The sequence below is a fragment of the Canis lupus genome, chromosome 5 (genome assembly GCF_011100685.1).
Source record: "Canis lupus familiaris isolate Mischka breed German Shepherd chromosome 5, alternate assembly UU_Cfam_GSD_1.0, whole genome shotgun sequence".
NCBI lineage: Eukaryota > Metazoa > Chordata > Mammalia > Carnivora > Canidae > Canis > Canis lupus.
The window spans coordinates 83,023,918-83,042,463 of NC_049226.1; the positions used below are offsets into that span (position 1 = coordinate 83,023,918).

The following is an 18,546-nucleotide window of genomic DNA, read 5'->3' on the forward strand; positions in this document are numbered from 1 at the left end:
ATGTAACTTATGCTATTAGAAGTCAGGATGGTAGGGATCCCTGGGTGGCTCAGTGGTTTAGTGCCTGCCTTTGGCCCAGGGCGCAATCCTGGAGTCCTGGGATCGAGTCCCGCATCAGGGTCCCGGCATGGAGCCTGCTTCTCCCTCTGCCTGTATCTCTGCATCTCTCTCTGTCTATTATGAATAAATAAATAAATCTTAAAAAAAAAAGAAGTCAAGATGGTGATTACTTTTGGGAGGTAGGAATTTGATGAAGACATGGGTTTTTGGGGATGCTGGAAATGTACTTTTACTGATCTGGGTGCTAGTGCCATAGGTGTGCTCAGACTGAAAGTTCATTGAACATATATACTGCTCCGTATATATGTTATGCTTCAATTAAAACAAAAACAAAAAGTTAAATCACCAGTAATCAGATAAATCAGCATCACATACCTAAAAAGAATATGGGATCATATTTTGGTGATACTCCTTTGAAAAACGAAGTCTCCTTGAGGAAACACCTGACAAACTCAATTGAGGGACATCCTACTACTAACTGGCCTGTACTCTCTGACTACCTCAATGTGGTGAAAGATAAAGACAGATGGAGGAAGTGCCCAAAGAAAAGGACACCAAGGGGACTGGACAACTGGATACACATGTTATCTGGGACATGATCTGGGACTTGTCATTGTTATTGTTACAAAAGACATTATTGGGGGCATCTGGATGGCTCAGTTGGTTAAATGTCTGCCTTCAGCTCAGATGATGATCTCGGGGTCCTGGGATTGAGCCGGGCATCATTAGGCTCCCTGCTCAGCCAAGGACCTGCTTCTCTCTCTCCCTCTGCTACTCCCTCTGCTTGTACTCTCTCTCTCTCTCTGTCAAATAAGTAAAAATTAAAAAAAGAAAGACATTATTGGGACAGTTAGCAAAATAAATATGAATAAGGTATGTTGGTGAGATAATAGTAATGTAACAATGTTAATTTCCTGCTTTTGATTCTTTTTTATTTTTTAAAAGATTTTATTTTATTTATTTGACAGAGAGAGAGAGAGAGAGGGAGAGAGAAGAGAGAGAGAGAGAGAGAGAAGAGAGAGAGAGAGAGAGAGAGAGACTGAGCACAAGCAGAGGGAGCAGCAGAAGCAGGCTCCCAGCTGAGCAGGGAACTCCACACAGCACTCCATATGGAGCTCCGTCCCAGGACCTTGGAATTATGACCTGAGCCCAAAGCAGATGCCCAACAACTGAACCACCCAGGTGCCCCCTGCTTTTGACTCTTATACTGTGGTTATATAAGACAATGCCTTCATTTTTAGTAAATGCACTCAAAAAAAATGTATCCATATGGAGAGAGAGAGAAAGCAAATCTGATGAAGTAGGGGTCCGGTGACCAGTCTTCAGTATATTCACTGTATTTTTTTTTAACTTTTCTAAAGTCTGAAATTCTAAAATAAGAAGGTTTGGGGTAAGGGATTCTGGGTCTGCTAGCAGAACCCTAAACATTACCCATTCCCATCTCTGTTCCCATGGCTACAACCCCAGTGTTAGTGAGAAGAGGGGCAGGAAAAATAATCCCAGCCTGACATTTCCTGACATGGTCAAGTCTTGTGGGCCATAGGCACTGAGGATTCATCTCTAGGGGTTTCAGCTTACAGTAAGGGCTTAGGAAATTTGGCTGGGGTTGGTCAAGCTCTTGCCAGCTACCAGACACCGGATTTTCTTTCCTCAGCATGACCTCTGACCTCAGGGGGCACTAAAATTGGGTCAGGCGCCCCAAAGACGGTAAAGCTGGCTGCTTCTGCCCTCATCCGAGCCCCCAGGAGTTGCTGGAGTGACCACTGGCACCAGCTAAAGTAGTAACCAGGGGTCAAGGTCCCGTGTAAGCAGCTCTGTGCCTAGTAGACCAAGCTGCACAGGAGTGAGGAGCCCCCTCCAGCTCCCCTCTACTGCCCCCAGAAACCACAGTCCTCCAGATTTAGTGCTGGGGCCAGGGCTTCAAAGACTTGGCTGCCCCCAAAATATCCTTTCAGCTCACCTGCCTCTGCCGGAAATTAAACCATTAGAGCATTGCTCTCCGAGGAGAGAAATCATTTCCAACCAGTGACTTCTAAAGTGACGCCGTCATTGTATAGGTCATAGTTTGTGGTCTTGGATATGTGAAACACGTGGAATATATTTATTACCTGTAAATCATTTCAATCCAGCTCTGAGCCCCCATTACCTAGGCTGTCTGGAAATTCACCCCAGGGAATCTCCTGTCACACTCATGGGCCAAGGTCTGGGGGTCTTGAGAGGCTCTTCCGGTTCGTCTGTCCCTGACAGTTTAGGCCTAGCACCACGGCCCCTTGTAGTTTAGGGGCACATGGGGTGACCCACAGACATCCTGAGATTCAGAGCTGGCCCTCAGCTGGGCCACAGCTTGGCTCTACTTCTGGGAAATCTGCTTTCTCTCCTTCCTCAAGTCCTACCTTAGACCCTTTGGCCCTCGCACTGACACATTTTATAGATGTGGAACACAGGTGTAGAGAGTTCACAGGGCAGGCTGAAAAGAAGGCGATAAAATCATTCCCCCAGAAGGTGTTACTGCCTGCCAGGGGCACTTGCATTTCATCAGGGACGGTGTCAACTAAGCACCGAAGCTCAAATGGCAGGGTTTCAGGCTCCATGACAGGCCAGCACAGAGTTATTCTGTGTAGTGGTCGTTCTGCTATGTAAGGCTCTCCCGAGGAGCAAAGAGCACTGGACCAGGAGTGATAAATGCTAGCTCTCCCACCAACTCACTTCCGCAGACCCTGTTCCCTCTTTGGGCCTCAGTTGTTTAATCTGTATGGGGGGATCAGAACAGGAATTCTTTCGATGTGAATACTCTGGGATTCCCTGGGCAGCTTATTAATCCTTACCAAGGCTTCCTCTGGCTGTAAAAGTTATACCCTCCAAACTCTACTCCTGAACAGGCAGGAGCAGTAGCAGCAGCAAGAACCCGCTTCCTAGTTCCCTGGGGAGGCCCAGGCAACTGGACAGACAGGGCAGTGTGCCCTCTGGAGACATCCGTCCTCAGAGCAACCAAGGACTTGTCACTCACAGCGGGGCTGAGAGAGGGGGAGAGGAGAAGAGAGCTCCTTTCCGAAAACCTGAGGGACCCCTGGGAGCCCAGGTGACCCTGCAGCTCCTGTGTTCCTATGCCTTTCCTGAATGCCAGTCCCAAGAGAGCAACTCAATGAGACTAAAGAGCCATCTGCTCACCCTCCCATGCCTCTGAAGACAAAAACATTTGAATTGCAGCTGAAGGGATTTAGATTAGACTCACAGACTGCCAAGCAAGAACTGCCAGGGCCCAGGCGTGAGTCCATTGCGCAGGGCCAAGGAGGGGCAGCAGGAGGTCTTGATGAATTGTACCTGCCAGAATTTGCTCTTGAGCCTGTGTTGGAAGGTGGATCCAGGCCAAATGATGCCTAGTGCTCTCTGAGCCTCAGAGAGAGAATCCTCTTCCTCCAAGAGGAAGGCTTCCCAGGAAGCCCTCCGCTCTTGCTCTAGACCTCCAGCAGCTCCTCATGCCACCTGGATATGAAGGTAAACTCCCTGGCACTTGAGGGCTCCAGAGTGTGGGGAGCCCTGTGTCCCCAGCCACACATCCCCTCTTTGTTGATACATGCTGGGTGACAGCCAGGCCTTCCTGTCTGCCTGTTAAATGTTCACTGCTGCTGAGGTTCTGTGCCTCTGCTGGGTTGCCAGCTACTTTGGCTTTGGACTCCTCTTCCAGGAAGCCCTCTCAGACTAATCAAGTTTCCTCAGCCAAGCCAGGATCCTTCTCAGGGACACTACACCTTCCCCCACCCTTGATGGTCTCTTGCAGTCAGTTCCTTGCTGAAATCTCGTCTCAGCCTTTCTACTGGAGGAATGGCAAAGGTCCTGCCGAGTGACCGGGGGCAGGGCCAGCCAGGTTGGAGGTTTCCTGGAGGTGGAAGGCCCTGACGGAGGAAGCCAATTTGGCACCGAATGTTCTGAAACTGCCCTTGTGGAGGACAGAGGCTTGGAGCAGATCTGACTCATTCCTGCCCCCACCTTGCCTGGCTATGGGCCCAGTCAGAGGGCCTATTTGGACACCTTGCTAGCAGATGGTCCTGCAAAGGGAAACATCCATTTTGGGCTGTGCTGGGCTATTAAATATGGTAGCCACTGGCCACATGTGCTGTTAGGTGCTTGAAATGTAGCTACTCTGAATCAAGATATGCTCTAAGTGTAAAATACACACTGGATTTCAAAAACTTAGCACAAAATGCAATGTAAAATATCTTGTGAATTTTTTTATATGGATGACATGTTGAAATGATAATATACCTTGGACACAATTAAATAAAATTTATTATTCAAATTAAATATGCTTACTTATTTCTACTATTTATTTATCAGTATTTCTTTACTTTCTTTTTTTAAGTTCATTTATTAAATCTCTACACCCCATGTGTGGCTTGAACGCATGACCCCAAGATTAAGAGTCATCAAGAATCATATGCTCTACCAATTAAGCCAGCTGGGTGCTCCACCCCTTTTTACCTTTTAAAATAGAGTTACTGGAAACATTGAATTACACGTGTGGCTCACATTATATTATTTCCGGTTCACAGAGAACGCAAGTTTCCGAGGTCTGGAATGACATGTGATGCAAAGCCCAGGTATGAAGGTGTATCTGCCCTAAGTTTGTGAGCAGAAGTCTCCAAAACGGATGCATTCCCCAGGCCCTGCCTCTGACTGCAGGACAAATACCAGAGCCCTCCATCCTCCAGAATCACATTGCCTTGTCCCCTTGGAATCTTGACCAACCAGCAGTTTATTTGGCCTTCAAGGGTGAGTTCGGGGCTGATGTTGTGATCCATGGACGTGGGGGGCTCCCAAGGTGTCCAGGCTGGGCAGATACTGTTGTCTGACCCCATTCTCAGGCCAGCCCCAGCTTCAGTCAAGGCCTCTGTCCTGTTCCAGGACCTCTCAGCTTGGGACCCCTTCCCAGACATCAACTCTGACAGCAATGCTGTCAACTTAAGGTTTGTCTTGCAAACCTTCACCTCAGACCATTTCTGCCCATATCCCCAACCTTTGCTCAGGCCACAGACCACTCTCCCCACAGATGTGCACTTTGGCAGATCGGTGTCCTTTGCCAGGCTTATGGGGACCCCTTGGGCCTCTGTAGTGGTAGCAGCTGTAGAGGTAACTATGAAGTTAGGAGCAGGTTCTCTGCAGACAGAACTCTAGGAAGTCGGGTCTTTAGAGCCACCCCATCTCCTGAGAAGAGAGATGCTCTGAGAGACCCAGGGCCTGACTCTTCTAGGTTGGGAGGGAAGACTATGCCCTTAGCACAGATCCAGCGTGCTATGGCCACTGGCCTGAGCCACCAGCCCAGATCTTTTTGAGGGCCACTCTGGCTGCCAGGGAGGGCGCTCTGGGATCTTGGGAGGTAGCAGAGCCCATCTTGTCTTGAGTGCTCCACATGTCCTTGCATCGGTTCCAGGAGGCCACCTTGCCCTGGGTAAGAATTCAGAACACAGTCCTGGGTCCCTTGAGGCCAGGTTTGCTGGAGGCATTTGAGATCCAGCTGGGGGCATCCCATTTGGATGTAAAAGGGTCAAATTTTGGGCTGTAATTATAAGGAGACCACTTTTGATTTTAAAATAGTTTTAGGGAAAAAAAAAAAAAAAAAAAAAATAAAATAGTTTTAGGGGCGCCTGGATGGCTCAGCGGTTGAGTTTGCCTTTGGCTCAGGGCATGATCCTGGGGTCCCGGATCGAGTCCCATATCGGGCTCTTTGTGGGGAGCCTGCTTCTCCCTCTTCCTATGTCTCTGCCTCTCTCTCTCTCTGTGCCTCTCATGAATAAATAAATAAAATCTTTACAAAAAATAAAATAGTTTTACATTTAAAACACAAATTAAGGGGAAGGATTTAGTGGGTGAGGATTCTTGGCAGCCTTGGGATAATGACTATAAAACCAGCTCCCATTTCTTAAGTCCTTTGTGGTGCCAAGCCTGCTGTGCCACCATCCCTGGGAGGGGCTGGCCAAGATCCCTGGCACGGCCGGTAGCATCAGGCCTGTTGTTCCAACTCCACGTGGCCACCACCATGCCCATCTCTCCCTCCCTTGGGCCCAGTTTGGCACAGAGCAGGAGACTTATGGGACAGATCCAGGATCAGATCCCACTCAACCACTTTCCTACTTACCTTCCCTCAGCCTCATCATCCTCATCTGTAAAATAGGGGTGAAGACAGTTTTTGGATCCTAAGGAGAAAGTCAGACATCTGCCCCCGGCCCTTGGTCTATCTTCAGAGGCAGCTGTACTAGTGTCACTTCTCTGCTGCTGCCTGCGTTCAAGATGAACAAACATGTCCTAAAGATATCAGCCTTCTTAAGGTCTCCTAAAACATGGAGGGAGAAAATGGCCCTTATATCAGGCCGGGGGTGCTGCAGGGGCAAAGCTGTACCTGTGCTCCCATCAAGGGTCCCTGTCCCTTAGGCCCCCCAACCTCAGCCCACTCTGGAGACAGACTTGTCCTGAGCATGGAAGTGAGAGGGGCCAACAGTGCATCCCTGGCTCAAACCTAATAATCTAAGACCCAAGTCCTCCCTCTCTTTGTGGCCTCACCCAAAGTTCAGAAGTACCCCATAACCCAGGAGTGCCCTCCTGGTAATAGTGACAGTGACAGGAGCTGTGGCAAAGTGGGCAGACAGATGCACCCCCAGCCCCTCTAGCCTCTGCAGCTCAGCCTCCCTCCCTAGGGTGTTCAGACAGGTCCAAAGGCCCCGACCCAGTGCGTCCTCAGCAATGTATCTCTCTGCTTCACATCTGCTCTCTCAATTGTCACCTTGCCTCAGTCCTCAGCCCCCTGGCTGTCTGCCGCTGGGTTACAGTGAGCTGGGTCTCTAAACCCACCTGTGCACTTTCCAGGAGTCCTCCAGATTTGGCCGGACCAGGGCGAGGCAGGGATGCACTTTGGGTGCACACTTAAAGGTGCCCACTCGCAGGCTCCTATAAATGCAGGGTTGGGCCTGGGGTACGTGCCCTGTCCTGCCCCCAGCCCTGCCTCAGGCTCCTCAGCAGCCCCCAGTGGGTCCCTTTGCCCTGGTACATTCTGTGGCTTTCCTACCACCTCTCCACAGCTCGTCCTGTGTTCCATGCTGTTCCATGCTGTTCCTCCATCCTGGGCCCCCTCTTTCATATGTGCCTCTCCCCTCCAGCCCCTAGACCTCACTATTACCTTGAATTAAGTTACTCCAAAGCAGCGCAACCCTCTACATCCCTCCTGGCTAAGACCCCAACATCCCACCGATTCCTAGCACTCCCCACCTCTGGGGCCCTGTCAGCTCCTGCCCGGGCGCCCTAATCCATGTGGAGGCCTTACCCTTGGGCCCCTCTCCCTCACTGACAGCCAAACCCTGTCTTTGGGCTCTGCCTCTCCTAAACTCTCGTCCAGCCCCCCTGCTCCTCACCTCTTCCATCCTGTACCTTTTTTCCTGGCCACTGGCCACCACCTCCTCCCTGCTGTCACTCCTGCCTGTTCACCCACACTCCACAGGGATCTGCCCCCGTTGCACATCTGGCTTTGCCCCACCTCTACCCCAGATTCTGCAGGATTCCCGTTCACCTTGGGAGGGTCCCAGCCTCTACCTCATGGCTCCAGCCCCCCTGGTCCTTTTCAGCTCCACGCTCTGGGCTTTAGGCTTGCACACCTTCCCTCCCCTTGGCTTCAAACTTGCTGGTCCCTTCTCTCTGCCTTGGAATGCTGGCTGGGATTTACTTTAATTCGCCAGACAAGGTAGCTCCCTCCCTTTTTGCTGCTCCCATGGCCTGGCCCTCTAGATAAGCCTCATCTGCTCAGTACCCATGTCCCTCCCCACATACTCTGCTTGACTTACCTCCGTCCATTCCCCCAATGCTAGAACAGTCCGTGACGTAGCACAGGCACTCAGTGGGTATTTGTTGCATGAATAGATGAGTTTATTAATCATTGCATGGATGGATTGTCATGTGGTGGCTTTGGTGGCTGGGTGGGGATGAGGGAAGATACTACATAAGCTGTAGCCAGTGTCTGCCCATGGCAGCAGATGGCTGGAGGGAAAAGGCCATGTCATCTCCAGCAGACTGGGTGCTGATTTTAATGGCCCGGCAGTGAGGTGCGTGCATGGCGGAGGCCCGCAGAAGAGGTAACGCCGAGAGGGCAGCTCTGCCCACCTCTAATTATTGCTTGAGTCTTTCTGGCAATGCCAGCCGCCTGCCCCAGAGAGCTCGGTCTCGTCCATCACAGTGTGAGCTTGGGGTGGGGCTGCTGCCACTGCCAGTGGGGAAGACGGGAGGAGGTTCCCAGGGGCCTTTGGGTCTTGGAGGGCAGAGGTAACCTCAGGCTTAGACCATGCTCAGCTCCTGTCCTTCCTGTCCCCGGCTGACGGGTATCCCCCGACTTGAGGGTCCCATCAAGAATCCTCCAGGTTGGCCAAGGAGCAAGCCAGCTGAAGGGGGGGTCCACAGCACCCCCCCAGGCAGGGAGCCTTGGATGGTTTGGTGTCTGCTGACGTGGAAGCCCTTGGGAAAATGGTGCTCTAGTGGCCGGCTGGGCAGACAGGCAGCTCAGGCCCGGAAAGAGGCCTTGACCACACGGCCTTTCAGTGGCTGCGGCGGCCGGAAGTTGTTCACCATGTGGATCCTCTCATCCTCCTCTGAGGTGAAAAGCAGACTCCGGAACTTCTCCATCTTGAGAAGGCAGAGGAGATACTCAGGGCACAACGCAGGTGCTGGGGTCCTCTCTGCTGTCAGACACACCATCTGGCCTATCTTGCCAACAGCTCTACCTCTTCCTCCTCTTGCTCCTAGGTCCTTTCCCACTCCTCCGCCCACTCGTTCTCTGACCCCAGCTACTGGCCCAATAAAGGGCCTCTGAAGCTGGTCCCTGCTCCGCCAGCTGCAGTTCCAATTCCATCTAGCTAAGACTTTTCAACAAATGCAGGATTCAGATTCTAACACAGTAGGGGTGGTCCCAGGCTCCAGGGATCTCCCCTCTCAGCCTGTGGTTAGATTCTAATGACTATCAAGAGAACTCTCAACTAAGAATCTAATGTTAAAAAAAAGGAGGAGGAGGAGGCACCTGGCTGGCTGAGTCGGTAGAGCATCCAACTCTTGATCTCAGGGTCATGAATTCAAGCCCCACATTGGGCATGGAGCCTACTTTTTGAAAAAAAGGAATCTAACTGTTTATCAGCAAAAGATGGGAGTCTTGATGGGAGGACCATAAGCTGTAGCTTGCTGGTTGGGAGAATCACACTCCCTGGGATGGGCCCTAAGTGCCATAACCTCCCATCCCATGTGGTGTTCTGGGAGGACTCACCTGCCTCTCAGAGATGCTGATAGGTTCCCGGAGCACGATCCAGGTGACGCTTTCACTCAGGGGAGGCGTGGTCAGGGAGCCAGGGTAGGTCCAGTAGTGCCGGCTGGCAGGCAGGAGGCACTTGGGGTTGAAGCAGCTGAACTGGGCCTTAGTTCCCTAGGGCAGGGCAGGCAAAGCCAGGATCAGCACAGACCTGCCACTAGGACCAGACCAGCATCCTCCCCACTCTTTCCTGTCAGCAGGATTTAGGCTTTTCCTTGGCCCACGGATGCAAATTGTGGGCATAGGTCTGTGATACCAGATGCCATCTCTCAGCTCGGACTGGGTCCTGTCTACCTGTTTGCCAGTATGTAAAACCATGGCTCCTACAGCTCTTTGGTGTCCGTGTTCTGTCTCTGCCATTTCGTTCGACTGACCTTAGCTGCCTGTAGGGTGGCCATTAACACAGGAAACATCTTATCAATCCTATATCCAACCGGGTTGTGTGCCAGGCACTCTGTGAGGCCACTGACTCTGATGAAGAGTCGTCATTTGCAGGGCACTGCAGCTGCTAACCTGCGCCCTTCAGCTCAGCGAGGGTTTGCTGTCAAACTGGAGCAGTGGATGGACCCACTCTACGCTCCAGTCTCTTCCTCCCTCCCACCAGGCTGCTCTGGGTCTGGGGCACAGACCCCTGATCTCACCTTAAACCGAACCATGTAGAGCGCATCTGTCAGACGGTTCATGCTGGGGTGCTCGTCCCCTGTCTGTCAGGGAAAGGGTAGTGTGAGCCCAGCACCCACCATGTTTGGAAGTAGGGGCAGTGCCAGGCTTCCTGCCCTCTCAGCCCCAGTTACCACCCCTTACCTCCAAGAAGATGCCGACCACAGCCAGGCCATCCGGTGCTGAGGCTGCCTCCCCAAAGGTGCTGTATTTCTTGGCGTTCCAATGAACAAGGTGTAGCTACAGAGGCAAGGCCAGTGCTTAGCGCCTCTAAGGAGCCATGAGAGCTCAGAGCCAGGCTTCCCTCACTCCCACTAGACTCCTGGCCCCTCTGCAAGAGGGGTAAGGTTGTTAAACCTCCCAGGCCTCTGGGGGAGCTCAGAGGAGTCTCCAGTGGAGCCCCCAGTGGCCACACATAGCATCCACACCACTCTGGGCTCAACCCTTCCCTGCGCCCCAGGTGACCCAAAGAGCAATCTGGCTCCGGCTCAGCCCTCAGTGAACTATGAAATAGATAACAGCCCTCCCTTTGTGTGACCCACCTTGGAGGAGGTGGTGCCTGCAGTTGAGTCCGGAGAATGACTCAGGTGGTTATCGGGTGGAACCCTTGGGAAAAGCACCCCAGGCAGACAAAATGGCACAGGCAAAAGCTTGGAGGTTTAAAAGAGCTAAGTGTGGACAGGAGATCCATCATGCTGGTCATATGGGGAGAGGTCAAGCAAAGAGGAGGCCAGGCAAAGCCACTTCATGCTTCATGCAGGGCCTTGAATGCCAGGCTCAGTCCTTAAAGGGTTGTTAGCCAGCATGTGGTGGGACTGGGCTTATCCTTCCGAAAACTCCTTCTGGACACAGAGACCCAGCTAACAGTGGGCAGAGTTCCGGTGGAAGATCTTGTGCTGCTGGGGCGGGGGGAAGGGGGTTGTTGGATGGTGGTGGTGGGAGGTGTGTTTCTCCCAAACCCCCTGGATGCTCCTCCTTACCCTTTCCAGAGCCCCACACCAGGTACCCTCACATCCCCGTCCTTCCCCAAATAGTAAAGCGATTCAGGTAGAGGGCCCTTACCTCGCTGGGGAACGACTTGCCATCTACTGTGTGCTCTGAGCCCACACTGTGCTTCTTGCCCCAGTGGAAATGGAGCTGCTTGAGCCGGTATGGCCCATCCAAGGGCCCCCCAGTTACCGCTGTGGGGAGAAGGCGGGTATGGAGTATTTGATGCGAGAGATTCCACATGGCCCAGCAGGTGGGTGTGCCAGGACCAAGCAAGTGTTCAGGAGGGGGATAAAGTTTTCATTTGGAAAATTAATTGGGTTAACTGGGCTTGGGTCAGTTCTCACTCAGTCCCCTGGGCCCTTAGCAGGGCCAAGGCAGGAATCCTGGCAGCCTGCAGGTGGCACAGGTAGTGACAGGGTTGGCCACCCTCCCCATTTTTGCATGGAAGCTGGGAACTTGTCTCCCAGGCCCCCATTACCACTAACAAGAAGCCTCTCCTGTCTGGTTCCTTGGCCCAGGGCTAAACTGGAAGGATTCTTTTGTTTAGTCCTTCTAGAAGCCTTATAGAAGTCATAAGGGACAGGATCTACTGTTATCTCTATTTTACAATGGAGGAAAATGAGGCACAGAGAGGGCAAGGCATTTGGCCAAGGTCACACAGCAAGACACTGAACTAGGATTTAAGCCTGTATCTCCTTCCTCAGTCTGGAACCCAAGCCCCTACTCACCAGGTCACACTGTCTTCCTAGAACCTTGAGCCTTCTCCGGACCTGGTGTTGTCCAGGGAACAGCTCCTAAGGGCCCACACCTGAGATGTGGCCATCTCCCATGGCCTCTTTGGAGATCTCTCCTTGTGCTAGTTTCGTGACTTTGTCACCCTGACACCCACTGAGCTGGGGCCATGCACAGGGCCTCCTGGGACTGATTGAATTTCTAGCTGAAAGGGATATGGCAATGGAGGGAGCCCCAGTGAGACCTGAATGTGAGCCCCTGGATCAGGTGACGGCCCTAGGCTCAGAGTTCCACTAGGCCCTTCCAGGATGGGTGACCTGGGCAGGGTCTTGCCCCTCGTGCATCCCATGAGGAAGAGGATAACCGAACAGTCCAAAGGCCCTTCCTTGCTACCTGGCCTTAACTGAGAAGCAGGGTCTGTCCACTGCATTGTTGGAGGGTTGACAAAGGGAGTCTGGAAGGGTGGCCAGGGCAGGGGCCCAATCAGGCTGTGCCATCCTGGAGAGGCAGGCTGAGCTCCCTGATACGATCTGTGGGGGCCCACCCCTCTAAGCATGCTGCACCTGGGATGCTGCAGTGTGGTCTCTCAGGGAGTAAACTCCCACCTAACCCCTTGAGCTTGGCTTCTGTAGCCCTCTCCCTCTGTCCTGACCACAGAATATACTACCATTCGCTGTGCACTCCACATGTATTCAGCACTCTGCTAGCATCAACCCCCAATGTGTCCTTGAGTAGAACCATTGGACAGATGTATGGCTGAAGCTCAGAAAAGCGGGTGTCCTGCCCAAAGTCCCAGGCTGGTGAGCGGCAGAGCCCCAACTGTCTCACTTCCAAGCCTACTCTCTTTTTGCTGACTTGCTGACCCCTCAAACCTGGGTATTCTGGTAGAAGAGGGAGCCCCAGCCAGACCTCAAAGTAAACCACTGGATCGGTGATCCAGAGGCATGCCTCTTTGGGCTGCCTCCCCACTTCCCAATGACAATGGCCTTCACTAAGCTACTGAATTGAACCCTCAGTGCCCTTTGAAGGCTATTAAAAGGTAGTCATATGAAAACTCCTTTATAGACAGTCATTTAGGGTCCTTAAGAGCTCCATGTACCTCCACCCCAAAAAAAGCTCTGGGTGAGAATTTTTATTAAAAATTCAGTATGGGGGATCCCTGGGTAGCTCAGTGGTTTGACGCCTGCCTTCGGCCTGGGGTGTGATCCTGGAGTCCCAGGATTGAGTCCCGCGTCGGGCTCCCCTCTGCCTGTGTCTCTGCTTCTCTCTCTCTCTCTCTCTGTGTCTATCATGAATGAATGAATGACTGAATGAATAAATAAATAAATAAATAAATAAATCTTTAAAAAAAATAAATAATACAAAATAAAAATTCAGTATGGGGGGCAGCCCAGGTGGCTCAGAGGTTTAGCGCCACCTTCAGCCCAGGGCCTGATCCTGGAGACCCGGGATGGAGTCCCACATTGAGCTCCTTGCATGGAGCCTGCTTCTCCCTCTGCCTGTGTCTCTGCTTCTCTCTCTCTGTTTCTCATGAATAAATAAATAAAATCTTTAAAAAAAAATTCAGTATGGGAAAATGTTGGCTGTCTTCTGAGGCTCTGCTGGATTTCTTGCCTTCTGCAACAAGAACTATAGCTGATCCTCTTTCCCTTTATTCCTAGCCTACCAGGGAACTCAGGGCTAAGGAACTAAGATCATTTTTCTCTGGCTTCCCTCTGCTTCTCTACATTTTGATTTTCTACTTGAAACTTAAATGCCCTTGTGTGCTTTCGGTGTGTGTGTATGGAGAGGTAGAGAGGAGCAGAGTACCAGTTACTTCCTTATACCAGAAACTCTAGCAGGTTCCCTCCTAGCCCTGCTTTACTCCCTCATAGGACTATTCATAAGGACAAAATCTCTTCACTGAGGAGCACTCCTGAGGCTTCTGTCTAGGAATTTATTTTGAAAGAACCTGGACTCTTAACGCAGGGTAAACAGATAGAGGTTCCTGTTGGCCTCTCTGTGGCCCAAACTGGTTGGAATCCTGAGGTTGTGGGTGTGTGGGAGAGAAGACCTTTGGAGAGTGACCAGGCCGATTTTGGTGTTCCCCAGCTCACTGAGTCTCTGCTTGCTCATCTTAGAGGTGGGTTCTTGAGAGGAATGAGAGAGTCACCCAGACCCTAGCAAGGGACCCCACACACAGAACACTTAGGTGCTCTTCTCTCTGCTGGGCTGGGCCAGATCACACCACACAGTAGGTCAGTGACAGGGCCTGGAGTAAAAACAAACCTGACCTAAAGCAGTAAATGAAAGAGAAGGAAGGGAATTTGCATTTCTTGAGCATCTGCTGTATGCCAGCACTACACACATCACTTCCATTTTTCATTTTTCCTTCCTATGACCCTAGAGAGGAAAAGAGGGTCTTATCACTCCCATTTTATGCGAAAGGAGACTGAGGCTCAGCACAAGGCTTCATAGTTGGTGAGAGGTGGAGCCTTCTTTCCCCACCACAGCATGCTGCCCTTCCTGAGCCTACCCCAGTGAAAGGAGAGCCAGCCTCTGGCAAGGACCACTTACCAGTTCGGTCATCGCTGTCATTGAAGTCCACCTGGACAGAGTGGCCATTGTTGGTGATGCTGAGGGATATACAGGCCTCATAGGAAAGCTCCAGTGGCTTCAGGCTGGGTGAGTACACAGCCTGGCTGGACACAATATTGATTGGTGACTGGCGGTCTCCTTGGGCAATGGGATACAGCTTGTGCCACTGTGAGGGGCCTGCAGGTGTGGAGAGGGAAGGGCTCAGGCTAGCTTGGATCTCTGTGCTGTAGGCAGAGGACGCCCATGGGGGATGGAGGTAACCCTTCAGATGTTAGCCCCTGCTGTGGAGCTGCAAAATGGCCTCACTAAAACTCTCCTCCCAGAGGTGACAGGAGGCCTAGAGAGCTAATTAATGGAATGGAGCACAGTATAGCCTCAAGCCCAGGGGCGGTGCTAGGCAGTGACTCCTCCCCAACTCCCAATACACGCTCACAGAGGGCCCCAGGCCTCTGAAGTCCCTGACCTGGCCCTACCAGGTATTTGGCCTCTTCCCACATCTTGAGCACATTGGTGTTGGTATTTATAATAATAATAAAAGATAAAGTCAACCTAGCTTTGGCTCTGTGACATTCACTTGCTCCTCACAATCACATTGTGAAGCAGAAACCATCATGATCCCTGTTTCACAGATGAACTGAGGGCCGTTCATGCATATGCATGTGCTCTCACGCACTCGCGCACTCATACACACACACAAACTTGGGTACGGGTATAAACATATAGCATGTGCATAGGCAGCCACAACTGCCCTCCCCAGGCACATGCCTACAGATCTATCGAGAATTTCATGTGCGCACACATAGATGCACAGTGACCTGAGTTCATCAGGCCCAGAGTGGCAGGGCCCAGTAAAAAACGTGTACAAACACACACACAAAATCCTGACGACTACACCTGACACATGCACCATCACGCACAAACACTCCCTGTTGCAAACCCAGGTCTGCAATGAAAGACTATAGCAAAACACATGCTTGTGAAGCACATATACACACACACACCTGCGTGCACACCCACGAGCGCCCACCACCTGCCTCCCAGAGGCTCCATCTGCAGCCGAAAGGCTCGGCATCTCCCTGGGGAACATCCTGAGATACAACCTATTTTTAGAGCTATTGCCGGCTGGTGCTTCTCCCCGTTTTTGGCTTCTTAAGTTTTCCTGAGAAAACAGCAGCAGGTGCCGACAGAGCTGTGTCCCCAATGGATGACTCAGAATCGTGGCCCAGACCCACTGGGTTATTTTTGAAGTCCTGTGAGCATGCCGCATGCCGGCACCTCTATCCTCTGTCCCTCCCTCCCTCACTGCCCCTAGAATGAATGACCCGGGGCTGGCTGGGTGAGCGGCAGTGGCCTGAGGGTGGCCGGCCATAGAGGATACTGTATGCTCAGAGCTGGTGGGCAGGACGAGCAGAGGATAGAGTCAGGGGACCGAGATTCTGGAGGAAGCACCCAGAAACTAGCTCAGAGCAGGTGCTGGAGGGAAGATGATCTCTGGGTTCTGTCAATCTGCCCCTTCTCTTCCTCTCTCTCCAACTCTGCTGATCTCTGTTGTCTTTTCCTCAACCTCTCCAGCTTTTTCATGCCCAGATCTGGGGGCAGGGGGTGTCTCCCCTCCAAAATATGCTCCTGTGTCCCTGTGTCCCAGAGGCAGCCAGACACATCACAGCAACTCCCTAGCTCCCTCTGGCCCACCGCAACCTCCTAACCCCCAGACTAGCACAGGAGCTCCCCTCGCCCTCAGAGACTGACTACCTCTCCCCAGGAAAGGGGAGATGAGCGCTGTTCCTCTCACCAGCACTTCCCTGGCGGACTCTCCACACGTCCACCTACCCTGCCTGGGATTTCCTTCTGGCTGCACGGACCTTGGTCCTCACTGTCCACCTGATGGAAAGCGGGAAGCCCTTACCGCACACCCCCACCCCGGCTTGGTAAAAAAAAGCCCAAAAGGTAACTGACCTGCCCCAGACCCACACTGAAGCCACCTGGCTCTCTTCGCCCTTCCTCTGCATCCTAAGGAAACCAGGCAGGACCAGCGAGCTATTTTCCCAGTGAGACCAGGAGGCTGATGTGGGCTACGCGCTCCCACGCTTCCCACCAGGACGTGCTCAGACACCGTGCTCGATGGAGACACCCAGACACACGCGTGCTCCCCCGAACCCCTCCTCCCCTCACGTACCTGCTGACACCGGAGCTCCGGCGCTTCGGCGGGGAAACTCTCCCGGGGACCCCGCGCCCTTGTCCGGCGGAGCCCCGCTCCCGGGAGGTCCCCCCACACGCCGTGCGCGCTCCCCGCCCAGCCCCCCGCGCTCGGCGCCCCGCCCCGCGCGCCCCGCGCGCCCCGCGCACCCCGCGCCCGCCGGGCCACCTCGCCCCCCGGACCGCCTCGCCCGGTGCCCGCCGCGGTGACCGCCGCGTCCGGGGCGGGCGAGCGCGGCCGGGGGGGCTGCGCGGAGGAGGCGGCAGGACGCGCGCTCGGCTGCCCGGCGGCCCGCGGGCCGAGTCGCAGCGCGGACTTTGGGCCAGCAGCCGGGCAGCCAGCGCTCGGGCCGGGCCAGCAGCCCGGCTTCTGGGGGCGGCCCGGGGGGAGGGGCTCGCGGCCCGGGAGAGCCCCCTGGCTCCAGGGTCGGGCCGCCGGGGTCTGCGCCTACCGTCGTTCTGGCCGTAGCCCCAGCCGTGGTGGCCGGTCATGCCGCTCCTGAACCCGCAGCCCTGCACCTGCCTGCGCCGCTCAGTTCCGCTGGCTCCGGCTGCGGCTCCGGCCCCGCTCGCTGCCGCCGAGCAGCCTCTTAAAGCTGCGGCGCGCGGGAGGAGCAGTTCCCGGGGGACCCGCCCCCCAACCCCCGGCAGGGCGAAAGAGGCCGGCGGTGCCCCGCCCCCGCCCGCCCGCAGGCCAGTTGAACCCCAGAGTGGTGTCCAGATGGGGACTCAGGGGACCTAAAGCTTTCCCCTACTCCCCACCTCCCTTCCCCCGCCCGGCTGGACGACTCTCCCTCCTTTTCACGTGTACAGGCTCTGAACTGTACTGTGCAGAGGACTACCCTGGTTTCTCCACATCCCATCCCATCCCATCCCATCCCATCCCATCCCATTCCATCCCATCCCATCCCGGGGCTTGTGCCTGAGCCGCAAGTCCCGTTACCCGGTATCTGGACTCTGGGTTCTGAGTCCTCTGGGACTGGAGAGTCCCCTCTAAACTGCAAAGTGCATTGACCCTCAAGTGTTTAGAACTGGAGCCAGACACTGTGGCAGGTGCTGGGCCAAGCTTTGGGTCCTTCCTTTCATCTAACTCTCTTAGCTACCCTGGACATTGAGTGGTACGGCCAAGAGCCCTCTTTCACAGAGAGAGGGGTGAAGCCTAGAGAGGTAAAACAATCTGTGCAGCACGCAAAGGATTAACGCCCAGTTGGTCTCACTCTGGACACTGTGCTCTTTACCACTTTTCTTTTGGAGCTGGGGGCAGGAGGCCTGCAGTTAGGCCTGGGGTCTAGGAGCCTAGGGTAGGAGAGGGGACAGGACTGGCCATCCAAACCCCTGGCCCCAAAGGGGGAATGGGGAGGAAGTAGCAGTGGGCATGAAGATAGATGGTCAAGAGCTGACTGCCTCACAGAAGCAAATCTGAGACCCTGACTCCCACCCTCTTCTTCTCCCCATGGCTCCTACTTCTCTCCAGGGCTCCTTGCCTGTCCTCCTACAGCCTGCTGGTTTGTCCTTCCTCTCCTTGCCTCTCCATGACCTTTGGCACACCTGCTGGGAGCTCAGGCCCTCCACCCTTTACTCAACCTCACTGCCTGCCTTGGCCCAACATTTTCCCACCTCGAGCCTTGGTCCTTTCTGTGCCCTCCTCACTGGGTGCGTCCTCTGTCTTCTACCCACTGGCATCAGACCGCCCAATCTGATTCATCTTAGGATGTGGCCTTGTGCCAAGGATAGGGCTTGTGTCTGTCTAGGCCTCAGCAGGCAGTTTGGGGAAGACAAATAGATGAGTGGATGGTAGGACAAACAAATGATCCCACCCATGGCCCTGTACTTGACAGGAGGTGAAGGGCCATTTGACCTTGACCAGAGGAGACTATTTCAGGACCTGCTCTTGGCTGATCTTCTAAAGGAATCTGCCATCTTATCTGGCTGACTCTCCTACATCTCTGCAATTATCTCAGTTCCCCTTTTCTAGGCTCTGAACCTCAGTTCCTCGAGTT

At 53.6% G+C, this 18,546-nt stretch overlaps 1 protein-coding gene across 2 annotated transcripts; it reads right to left on the minus strand.

Annotated features, from left to right (window-relative positions):
- Positions 1-7,944: 7,944 nt before the first annotated feature.
- On the minus strand, positions 7,945-17,156 carry CA7 (carbonic anhydrase 7). Of its 2 annotated transcripts, XM_038538748.1 has the most exons (7): positions 16,999-17,156; positions 14,330-14,527; positions 11,114-11,232; positions 10,196-10,291; positions 10,033-10,095; positions 9,350-9,505; positions 7,945-8,718 (listed from the first exon to the last, which is right to left on the minus strand). In XM_038538748.1, exons 1-7 carry the CDS (start codon positions 17,036-17,038, stop codon positions 8,596-8,598), a joined length of 795 nt encoding a protein of 264 aa, XP_038394676.1. In that variant the 5' UTR covers positions 17,039-17,156; the 3' UTR covers positions 7,945-8,595. The 2 variants fall into 2 exon arrangements, with proteins under 2 accessions (XP_038394676.1, XP_038394677.1); XM_038538749.1 differs by lacking the exon at positions 10,033-10,095.
- Between the last annotated feature and the right edge of the window lie 1,390 nt (positions 17,157-18,546).